This window comes from Camellia sinensis, chromosome 6 (assembly GCF_055761805.1).
Source record: "Camellia sinensis isolate YWXY chromosome 6, ASM5576180v1, whole genome shotgun sequence".
NCBI classification, from domain to species: domain Eukaryota; kingdom Viridiplantae; phylum Streptophyta; class Magnoliopsida; order Ericales; family Theaceae; genus Camellia; species Camellia sinensis.
In genome coordinates, this window is record NC_138966.1 from 28,617,639 (window position 1) to 28,629,791 (window position 12,153).

At 34.0% G+C, this 12,153-nt stretch overlaps 2 protein-coding genes across 2 annotated transcripts in view; both read right to left on the reverse strand.

Annotated features, from left to right (window-relative positions):
* Window positions 1–7,916, reverse strand: part of LOC114294967 (uncharacterized) — a 32,861-nt gene extending 24,945 nt beyond the window's left edge. Inside the window, exons 1-2 of the mRNA XM_082873041.1 lie at window positions 7,783–7,916; window positions 7,577–7,698 (exon numbers count right to left, since the gene is read on the reverse strand). Of these exons, the coding sequence (XP_082729167.1) occupies window positions 7,577–7,698; window positions 7,783–7,834 (174 nt within the window). The 5' untranslated portion in view covers window positions 7,835–7,916. The remainder of the gene's footprint in view (window positions 1–7,576; window positions 7,699–7,782) is intronic.
* LOC145792258 (uncharacterized) lies at window positions 967–5,656 on the reverse strand. Its single transcript, XM_082873040.1, has 7 exons — window positions 4,490–5,656; window positions 3,846–3,981; window positions 2,830–3,762; window positions 2,608–2,698; window positions 2,413–2,508; window positions 1,356–1,805; window positions 967–1,270 (listed from the first exon to the last, which is right to left on the reverse strand). Exons 3-6 carry the CDS (start codon window positions 2,883–2,885, stop codon window positions 1,575–1,577), a joined length of 474 nt encoding a protein of 157 aa, XP_082729166.1. The 5' UTR covers window positions 2,886–3,762; window positions 3,846–3,981; window positions 4,490–5,656; the 3' UTR covers window positions 967–1,270; window positions 1,356–1,574.
* Window positions 7,917–12,153: the final 4,237 nt, after the last annotated feature.

Below are 12,153 nucleotides of genomic sequence, written 5' to 3' on the forward strand. Positions count from 1 at the left end.
TCCAAAGTTGAAGTATGGTGTAATAGTAGGTGACTTAGTACAAAACTAAGAACTAAATACACTTTTAGGCCCCCAAACACACACAAATAAAGAGAGAGAGGGAGATATAGGGAGGGAAGATATATATATATATATATCAGAATATATATGTTTTAGGTCTGATTTTGCTGAACCTCTCAAATGCAGAAGAGAGGTCTCCTTATGTAGAGGCAAAGGCTTGAAGCTTCTTAGAAAAGCTAAATGAAAGGGTCAAAGGGACCAAGCTTCTAAGAGAAGCTATCCTAAAAGTCCAAGCTTCTTGAGGAAGCTAAGACAAAGGGCCAAGCTTCCTCAAGAAGCTTGAGCAAAGGGTGCAATCTTCTAGAAGAAGTTTGGATCAAAAAAAGGGGGGCAAAGGGGCCAAAACAGCCACACACGTGTGTGAGGGAAGGGTCTGTGCATCCCAGCTGGCATAGCTGGCATGCACCATGCCTGCAAGAGGCAACAATGTGGTACCGGCTAGAAAAGGAGGCCATCGGCCAACTAAATGGCCGGTCGACCATACAAAGTGCCGACCGGCCATCACCAATGGCCGGTGGCAAGAAGACACGGCCGGTGAGGAGTGGGGATGGCCAACAAGCCATTCCCTGCCCTCCAGACAAAAACACAAGTGTTTGGTGCAAAACCAAACACAACACAGTCGAGTCGAGAGATCCTCAGGCAAGGCGCGTAGCCGAGACCTCCGGGAACTCAAGACGAACACAAACGTGGATGATCACCGAGTGTTCAAACGGTGACGTCCAAGTCTTAAAGACGGTCAAAAATGGGGTGTCTACAGTAGTATGGTTTAAAACATAAGAAGGTGTACGATCATTCTGTGATGTGAACATTCACATCATGCCATGTGTTAGAAAAAAAAAAAAAAACACAATCTCAATGTGCATGACCAACGCAAAATAGCCCTGAAAATGCATATACATATATTGATTGAAAAATATTTGTACAAGCAGTTATATGGACTTGATTTACAATTAAGCTAGTCTCCTCTAATATGTAAAACGTATTGATACTAAATTGTCTTCAATGTGGATAACAGATTTGGGTAACATTGATAGGTGGACACCCCCCCACCTATAGGTTTTCACATTGCATTGTCTTTCTGTGGTTCAGAAAAAGGTATACTAATGAGTCTCTTATTTGACACTATTCAAAGCGATCTAGGCTGGCAACAATGTCTTCACGGTATACATGCGCCCTCATGATGTAACAAACTATAGGTCCGCAATCCACCCTGAAAATGCAAAATTCTTGTTAGATTTTGAAAATTAGGTGGGTAGTGGTTGTGGAACATGTGTACAAATCGATTTTAGGCTTACGAATTTGATGCTTGCTGAGGACAGATGTCTACTGATATGATTGTTTGCGAAGTATTTTGGCTTGATAATTTGGTCCATAATGGTGATGATGGTCCAATGTTGTGCACCAAAGCCTCTAAGTAGTCCCTTTGCCAACAATGAAATTTCATATTAGGCACCAACCAAGGCAGTGCATACGTCCAAGTTCCAATATTACACATCATACAAGTATTATATGTGTCAGCCACTTACCACTATTTGTGTTTTGTCAATATGTGGGTCATGTATGCCTTCTCCTGGGCGCAGCGAGTTATAATGCCTCCATACATTCTCTATCACGTCGTACACAACAATTGTCCAGTGGAAGTTGTCGTGTATTTGGAAGATTAAGAATCTCTGGCCTTGATACTCCTTGACGTGTACATCAATCAGTTTGTTTCTCTTGTAAGGGGGGTACTTTTGCATGATTTTCTGCACACAAAGGGCGTACAATGATGTACCCAGTATTTATATCAATGTTCGATGTGAATGATGTGAATGTTCACATCTGCTAATGGTGAGTGATGTTACTGATGTGAATGTTCACGTCTGTTAATGTGAGTGATGTGAATGTTCACATGTGCTAATGGCGAGTGATGTGAATGATGTAAATGTTCACATCTGTTAATGTGAGTGATGTTACTGATGTGAATGTTCACATCTGTCAATGATTAGTGATGTGAATAATGTGAATGTTCACATCTGTTACTAATTAGTGATGTGAATGTTTACATCTATTAATTTGTGAAACAGTCATGCAATGCATTACAGATATGAATGTTCACACCTGTTATATTATGTTGTTGTTAACATTCACATTTGTGTATCATTTAAGTTAACAACATAATAGGCATATAATTTTCACTGTGAATGATGTTAATGTTCACATCTGTCAATGTGCATCTTCTCATATGTCATTTTTATGTTGTCGTCAACATTCACATCGGCCTATCATTTAAGTTAGCAATATAAGCATATAATGCTGAGATGAACATTCACATCTATTGAAACATAAACAAAGCAAAAGTCTAGTGGTTACCAAACATGTGCTTGTAAAGATGAATGCTGAATCCTCCAAACTTGGGTTGACTAGCCCTTGTAGTTCAAGTAGAATTTCACCATATGCATGTATCACCTGCAGAAACAAAGGGGTGGCAGTACATTGTTTACAGTGTCTTTACAATGTGTGTGTCTGTGTGTGTCTGTATTTTGTACACATTTACAGTTTCCATACGTTGTTGGTTATTGATTCTTCCTTGATGATATGTATGATGTCATCAAAATACACATCTTTAGTCTTCGAGTCCCCTTGCCACACTAGCAACCTGTGCATTGTGATTACAGAAAATTTTAATGTCAACATTGCACATTAATGAAATGATCTAATTTATTAAGTATGTATGTGAACTGAACATGAGAAAAAAAAATTCAGTTGGGGATATGTAAGATCACTTACTCATCACCGTCGTTCTTGTGCAAATTTTGGACCTTCTGCTTTTTGAGTTTGCTCATGCTGGCCCAAACCTTGAGTTTGTTGTTCAAGGTTAACTTCTTTTTTTTTTTTTTGTGTTGGCTCTTTTTTCTGTGGTTGCTTGTCTAAATCTTGTGCAATTTGGATTGCATGGGATTGCTCTTCGGCTCCCTCTTTCCCTTTCTTTTGACCAGGCAAGTTAGGGTATTCAAACTCATCCAACCGGTGCTCTTTCCACACTTTCTGCTTGATGCGCTTTACCCTCGATGGTGGGCTGATAATGTGTTCCAATGCTGCAGTGGGATGCTTGTTAAGGCTGTCATGAGCCTTTTGTGCTTCAACTTGAGTGATAATGTGGACGGACTGATCGTCAAAAAGGTCTTGAAGAATTGTTTTTTCACATTCCAAGTTCACGACCAACTTTGTTAGCCGCTGAATTTCTTAATCTTTCCATTCCACGCAATTCTTCATGTCCATGTCCATATTGGATAGGCCCGATTGGTCAAATAGTTTGGCTTCAAGGGCAGCAATCACCCTTGCCCTCAACTTCCATTATTCTTCCAACTGTTTGTATTTCCCTTCCCATTGTCTTAGAAGACCCCAAGCTTTTTGGTTTTCTTTTATAAGTACATCCACAATGTTCGGCTCAGTTGGTTGTGCTATGATGATACCTCTCTCAGCATTGGGGGTGTTAAAGTTGGGGTTGATGTCATGTCCAACATCATTTAGGTCCATTGCATCGCCAGAAAATCCATCACTGTCATCACTGTGTTGATTGTCTTTTTTTTCATCATCAGTGCTTTCATCTTGCTTTGCTAGTGCACTTGACAAAACCTCAGGTTTGGGCTCCACATTCAATTTTGTATGATGGTACATCTTTGCTTCAGTTGGGGATACCATTAGCTCGCCGCCATATACCTGCAGTTGGAGACATTATGTTAGTTAGATAGTTCCTTGTCTGACTATGTGAATGGGCACAATATTTTTGGTTGTACTTCTACCTCATTTAAACCAAACTTAGCCAAAGATATGGACTTTCATGTTGCTATGTAAGGCTGTGAGGTCCCACTTTACACATCGTGGAATGGCATTGGGGTTGCGGGGTTGTAAGATTGTTGTATTCTTACACAACCAGTACTGAAACAAATAACAAATGTCAGTAATGTAAATGTTCACATCAATTAACACTGATGTGAATGTCTACACCAGTGGCCAGTAATGTGAATGTTCACATCAATTAACACTGATGTGTATGTTTACACCAGTGGCCAGTAATGTGAATGTTTACATCAATTAACACTGAGGTGAATGTTTATACCAGTGCTAATAATGTGTGTTTATATATTACTGAACAGTAATGTGAATGTTCACATTATTGATGTCAACTTCCACACCATTGCCAAGTAATGTAAATGTTCACATCAGTTATGTGAATGTTCCAAATTTGTTTTGGTGCTACCATCACATCAATCTACACTGATGTGAATGTTTATAGCAGTGTCTACTAATGTGTGCTTGTACATTACTGAACAGTAATGTGAATGTTTACATCATTGATGTCAACTTCCACTCCATTGCCTAGTAATGTGAACATTCACATCAGTAATGTTCATATTAAATATAGAATAAGTTTTATGAGATTTACCATTAACAACATCACACATCCGGTGACTCGTCCTGGTTTTCCACAGTTTTGGCCCAATGAACCCATCAGGGTTGCTCGAATGCTCTCAGCCCAATCATACTCGATCATGTTGTCTAATGGGTCCATGTATGAGTAGAAAGCCCATCCAATTGTTTCTCCGGACGTAGAGAAGAAGAGCTTGACGCATGCATACATGCAAACTAGTTTTGCGACCTCTTCATTGTCTTGTTTCTTGGTGCCCTTTAATAGTTCGCTCAGAATTTCTCGTATTTTGGCAGCACTTAACCAACTAACATCCTTGCACATCTGGTGTGTGATGCCAGTTGTTAGTTTTGCACCATAAAAGAGGTCCATCGACTTTGTGCTGCAGTCCACCCCCAAAATTAGTGATACATCGCTTCTAAAAATCTGGATGTTCTTATCCCCAATGTAAAACCTCCCACTAGATGGCTCGAATGTCTGCACTATACGTACAATGACATCATCATATTTCATGCAGTGGTTGAGGTCAACTTTATTACTGATCAAGCAGTCAAATAATGGCCACAACGGTGTTTTTTGAAGGCACTTCAATTGGCCACTTGTAATTTTGGTATCCTTTAACAGTTTGACCAATCTAGTTAAATTTGACCGGTAGTTAACTTTTTTCATGTTCACTTCTTCAGGAACAACTGTTTGATCAGGTTTGGCTTTGGCACGGGTTTCGCCTCTCTTTCGCTTGCCATAAAATCTATTGGGAAGACCTGGGTGTTCAAATAAGAACATTTAATTGGCTGAAAAACAGAGAATGGAACCAAAAGTACCAAACAACATTCAACAATCAACAGTGACAGTAATCTCACCATTCACATCATTGTACACTGATGTGAACGTTCACATCAGTGTATACTAATGTTTGTTTACCTAGTATAGTACTGTGAATGTTCACATCATCTATGTTTGCAAAATCAATTCTGAAAACAACAAAAGTTATAGGGCAATGTAAATGTTTACATGGGTGATCACATTATGTTATCATTGGCTAAAAATCAAAGTGTGGAACCAGCAGCACCAAACAACACCCAACAACTCAAACAAGTATGACATTGATATGACAATATGAATATTTACATCATATTCCATCACATTGTTGAGTGAAGATTGGGGGTTTTGTGGACATCAACAATTAACAATATCAACAGTGACAGTAATGCGAACATTCACATCAGTGTCTAGTAATGTAAGTTTATCCAGTAATCAGCACTAATGTGAATGTTCACATCATATGTGTTTACAAAATCAATTATGAAAACAACAAAAGTTATAGGGCAATGTAAATGTTTACATGGGTGATCACATTATGTTATCATTGGCTGAAAATCAAAAGGTGGAACCAACAGCACCAAACAACACCCAACAACACAAACAAGTATGACATTGATGTGACAATGTGAATATTTACATCATATTCTATCACATTGTTGAGTGAAGATTTGGGGTTCTGTGGACATCAACAATCAATAATATCAACAGTGACAGTAATGTGAACATTCACATCGTTATACACTAATGTAAATGTTCATATTAGTGTCTAATAATGTAAGTTTACCCAGTAATCAACACTAATGTGAATGTTCACATCATCTGTGTTTACAAAATCAATTACGAAAACAACAAAAGTTATATGGCAATGTAAGTGTTTACATGAGTGATCACATTATGTTATCATTGGCTGAAAATCAAAGGGTGGAACCAACAGCACCAAACAACACCCAACAACACAAATAAGTATGACATTGATGTGACAATGTGAATATTTACATCATATTCGATCACATTGTTGAGTGAAATTTGGGGGTTCTGTGGACATCAACAATCAACAATATCAACAGTGACAGTAATGTGAACATTCACATCATTATACACTGATGTGAATGTTCACATTAGTGTCTACTAATGTAAGTTTACCAAGTAATCAACACTAATGGGAATGTTCACATCATTATACACTGATGTGAATGTTCACATCATTATACACTGTGTTTACAAAATCAATTCTGAAAACATCTATGTTTACAAATTCAAATCCGAAAACCAAAAGGTGGATGTATACATCGGTGATCACATTATGATTGAAAAGCAGAAGGGGGGATGGTATTTCTTACTTTTGTTCCTCATGGTGGGTGGGTATGGTCACTCTCAGTGGATGAAATAAACTCAATCCAACGACGAAGAAGCACCCTCCTTCCGATGTGAACCTTCGCAGCGGTGAGATGAAGAGGAATCTGGGGTCGACAGTGGACGATGATAACGTTGGTGAGGCGATGTGAATCTAGGGTTACTGGAGGCGATGTGAATCTGGTTTCATGATTTAGTTTTTGTTTTGGAAATTTTGTGGATTGAATAGTTGGAATGAGAATGGGTTTTGGCAGAATCGGTTACACGCGGGAGAGGCGGAGGAGGGGTATTTCGTCATTTTACAATTAATGGACCTAATGGAATATTCAGAAATAGTTTGGGTTTTATGGAATAAAATAGTTACAAATAAGATTTATCAAAAAAGAGCCCCTTTTTTTTTTCAAAAAATTGAGTCTTATTAACATTGAAAAATAAAATAAAACAATCATAAGTCTACATACTTCAATCTAACATTTTAGATAATTTTTGTATAATGAAACCGCTAATAGTTTACATTACATTTAACATTTTTAATTTATTGACATGTATAATTTGGGTTTCAAATTGTTCAAATTTCTAAGTATAGCTCTCCAAACTTAATCCCAATTTAATTTAGACTTTTTAACTGCCCTTTGATCACAATAAAATTTGAAAATATGTTGTCCTGGTCCAAAAAAAATACATAAATAAATAAATTATTCAGATTAGGCCCGGGTTTCTCAATTGGGCAACCCAAATTGCACCCTTACCCAAAATGTAGAAAGATGGTCCTATTAACCAAATTTATTTACTTATACGTGGTGCTTATTTTTTTACTTATCAATATCTAAAAAAAAGTATTGAGACAAAATAAATATTTTAAAAATAGGTATTTAGGTCCTCACATATATAAAATTCTAAACTGGCTAATTTACGATAGAGATCACACACCTGACTGCTCTTCATTAGTAGATCAGAAATAGCTCTGAGATGTTCTTCCTCAACTTTCTTTTTTGACCTCCAGTAAGCCTCAATCCCCTCATTTGTCAATGACTGGTTCCTCTGGATTTCCGCTGCAAAATCACACTTCTCCATCAGAAAAACCATTAAGAGTATTATTTTGTATGAAACCAAAAACAAAGAAATTGCAAGATTACCAGTTCTAGGATCAGGGACTTGTGAGTCCCAACCTGCCATTAGAGAACCCATTTGCCGAAAATCTTAAATTCCTTAACCAAATACAATTTTGTGTTCATTTTCAGGTAGTCCGTATATATCTTATATAGATATGATGACAGGTAGTCAATATATATCTTATATACAGATGATGACGCTGGTGTTGGGCCTTAGATATTCTTGATCTTATGCCCCAAATATTTTATGTTAGTGAATAATGTTTGGGAGTTTTAGGTCATGTTTGATTCTACAAGACTAATAGTGATGTATTAATAATCCAATCAAATTAGTGTGGTATTCACAATCTCACCCCTACCTCGTTACAAATAATCCTACAAATTTGTTGGATTAATTATCCATTGGATTGATAATCCTAAAACAAAATGTCAAAACAAACATAGGATAATTGGGCCCACGGATTAATAATCTCAATCCTATACTCTAATCTTCCAATCAAACATGCCATTAACGTAATTTTAATGATGTGTAAGGTATTTACATGAAGGTAGTGTTTACTGTCACATCAATACCACTCGTAACACTAAAAAGTTTGATAAATTACAAACACACTCCTTGAGATTTATTTAAATTACAAATTATCTCTTGTGATTTAAAAATTACATTATGCCCCTTAAAATTTTTAATTTCATAACAAATATGTCCTTTTATTAATAAACCATCAAGTTAATTAACAATTTTTAATAATGTTAAAATTTTATTTTAATTAATAATTCTGATAATTTTATTATTATATAGGTGAACATTTAGGAAATTCATTTTTTTCAATTAATTCTATTAAATAAATTTTTTTGATAGGGAGATATTTGTAATTTTTCAAATCACAATGGACAATTCGCATTTTAAACAAATCTCAGAGAATGTATTTGTAATTTACCCATAAAAAAATTTGTTTCATCACCGGCATTTGAGATATGATACAAAATATAAATCACTCAAAAAAATAATTTTGTTCACATTTTAATAAATAAAAAGAAAAAATTATAAATATACTATTTGAGATTTAATTAAAATATGAATAATTTTTTATGGTTTGAAAAATTATAAATATTTTCTTGTCAGAATTTTTTATTTAACAAAGTTGACTAAAAAAATAAATTTTTAATTGTTCTCATATACAATAATAAAACTATCTAAATTATTAATTGAAATAAAATTTTAACATTATTAAAAATTATTAATTAAGTTGATGATTTATTAATTAAATTTTCTATTTGTTATGAAATTAAAAATTTTAAATGATATAATATAATTTCTAAAATTATAAAAAATAATTCGTAATTTAAATAAATATTTATTGTTTACGCTAAAATGATAGACCTGTCATTTAAAAAGTAGATGGACTCTATTAAACAAAAAATAGAGTCAATACGAGGTCCATTAGTTCACATCAATCACAAGTTGAGTTTGTTTATGTACTTAAAATTGTGAATTCTGTTATTTTAGACTAATTACAAAATATATTTTATTTATGTGAATAAGATTAGGATGTAGACAACGTGTCGGATACAATCATCCGTACATGAATTTAATATCATGATTTGTCGTTGTTGTTGTCACCTTGCATGTATGACGTACTTTTGTTGTATCTCTGTGTGCCGTCAGAGAGCAAGGATCCTCTAGAGTGATTTTTCTCTAAAGTTTCCTAGAGTGCTACATTGTATGGTTGAGATTTACTGGCAAGTCACATCAATTTTTCTGATGTGACTTGCCAGTAAATCTGAACCACACAATGTAACACTCTAGGAAACTTTAGGAAAATTTCACTCTAGAAGATCCTTAGTGCAATATTAGTCTCTAGTGGAACTTGGTCACACTCATCCAAGAAAAGGCCAATCTATAAAGTCCAAAGCTATCTCGAGCACTTTGTAACATCTATCATATTAGAATAATGTTTGGGACCCCTTTTGGGGGTCACCCCCTCACCTCCTTTGCCACGTGGCAGGTGGTGATTGGGGGAGCAAGAAAAAAAAGAAAAAGAAAAAGAAAAGGTAACCAATGAGAGAGAGAGAGGGGGTCAAAGGGGGTGGGAGGAAAAGGGGGGATGAATCATTGTTGATCATATTATTAAGTCAGGATTGAATTTAAAAGTTATTTGGAATGTTTTAAATAAGTGTATTTTTTATTTTTTTAGATTAAAAAATTGAAAAAAAAAGATAGATGTTTAGGTTAATTTTTTGTTTTTTACAAAAAATTGCGTAATAAAAAATTATATAAATTAATGTATAGAAGAAGTAAGTGTAATAGACTGTACGGCACCTTTTCTGGGCAGATTGTAGGAGATAAGGAAATGATTGCCTCCTTCGGGGGCAACTATTTGGACTGTGTTGTTCAGCCTGTGGGGCCCATCACGAGTCTCATTTTGATAATCTGAACTGTTCAATATGTAGAATTCATAGAGTACTATATGCCTGTAAAAAAATCATATTGATCGGATATCGAAATCATATTGATCGAATTAATTTTTGTTCACTAATTAATTATAACACCATCCGTTTTTTTTAATACAAAACTTGTTCAAACCTTCTTTATTATATTTTTATTTTTAAAAAAATTATATAAAAACGTATATAAGGTTTGAATTCAAGATTTAGATTTTTATTAAAAAACTATTACTACTTAGACAATATGTATACGAGGGTGTTTTGCAAGTTGGTAAAAAAATAATTTTTTAATTTTTTTAGTTTTTTTTTTTTTTTTTTTTGTGGGTAAGTTATGTGAGATGTGATATGATTCAAAATTAATAAAAAGTTGGAAACTGACTTTTTACCAGCTTCCTAAAAGACTCCATTATAATATTATTTCTTTAGTACTCCACCCATCTTAAAATATTTGTTTTTTTTTTGAAAAATTTAACTTTTTTGATAGTAAAATTATTACATTTCAAAAATATTATTAACTTTTCAAAATTACTTTTAGTAGTACAATTATTACACTTAAAAAATATTAATATTAATGAATTTAAAAGAAGGAAAAAAATAAGAAATTCATGTTATTTTAATTCTTGATTTTTAAAAAATGATTAATATTTTGGAATAATGAAAAATGAAATAAATGACTAATATTTTGGGATAGAAAGAGTATTTATTTTTATTCTTATTTGAATTCCACTAGTATTAAATAAATGTTAAAATTAGTGTCCAAGCCTTCTCTTCATGCCAGAAGACAGATTTTTCTATACTTCGTTTGGCAAGGGCTATTTTGGCTATTTTAGCCACAAAAGACAAAATAGGCTATTTTAGCCACAACAAACAAAATATCACATCCAACTCATAATCATTACACTCTTCTCTCATAAAAAAAGTTAAAAAAGTTAAAAAGTCCTTCCCAAACAAAACTTTTTAACCCAGACTAAAATAACCAAAAAAAAAAAAAATCAAAAAAGTCAAAAAGTCAAAAAGCCAACCCACTTCCCAAACGAAGGCATATATCCTAAAATTAAGTGTCTGAGCCTTCTCCCCATGTCACGTGGTAGATTTTTCTATCTTAAAATAAAAAGTTATTCAAAGAAATAATACACAAGGTTTAAACCCAAAATCTTCATTTTCATTAAGAATACTCTTACTATTTAGACAATATATATATATTATAATACTAATTTTATTATTATTATTTATTTAAATTGCACACATTTTATGTGCCACACACCCACTAACATAAAATATTTGCATAGCTCTAATATTAGAACTCTAAACGGATCTCTAGTGAGGTGGAAGAGAGAGAGAGAGAGAGAGAGAGAGAGGAAGGAGTGTAGGTTCTACCTTCATATGTGCACTCTCTACATTATTAAAACTGCATTAGAGCTCTCAAACATTATTCCACTGAGTAATTATTGAAAAAATTTTGGGACCCCCTTGGGGGATGACCTCTACACTCCTAACATGATCCTGGCCTTCTATGTATATGTGAGACCCATAATAAATAGTTTAGATTTATAAGAATCTTGTGAGAGTGAGAGTCTCAATTATTGCTCATAATTATTTATCGCGAGGAAATGCAGTCAAACGGAATTGGGCTTGTGAGAAAACTATCTCAAAATTTATATCGTCTCTTATGTACTTTAGTATAGTCTCAAAATTTTTATTCCTTTATTCCTGTCCACTCTCAATAATTTACGTTGCAAAAATTTTGAAACGTTTGACGAAAATAAAATTGGAGCATAAATTATGTACTTTAGTGTAGTCTCAAAATTAGAGATTGAGTTCATTTTAAATATGTCTCGCACTATATTAAATTTAAATTTATATTATATAGTATATATAACATTTCTCTTGTGGATATATCAAGTGGAGTTTGATTCGGAAAAAAAAAGAAGGGTTGTTCTTCTAGTTCTA

Bases quoted from the DNA above. Each gene is read 5' to 3' on its own strand.
- LOC145792258 (XM_082873040.1), bottom strand. From the start codon at position 2,885: ATGAGCAAACTCAAAAAGCAGAAGGTCCAAAATTTGCACAAGAACGAC. The intron at 2,509-2,607 runs GTATGGAAACTG...TTGTTTCTGCAG, and splicing joins AAGAATCAATAACCAACAAC to GTGATACATGCATATGGTGA. The intron at 1,806-2,412 runs GTAACCACTAGA...CTTTGTGTGCAG, and splicing joins TCTTTACAAGCACATGTTTG to AAAATCATGCAAAAGTACCC.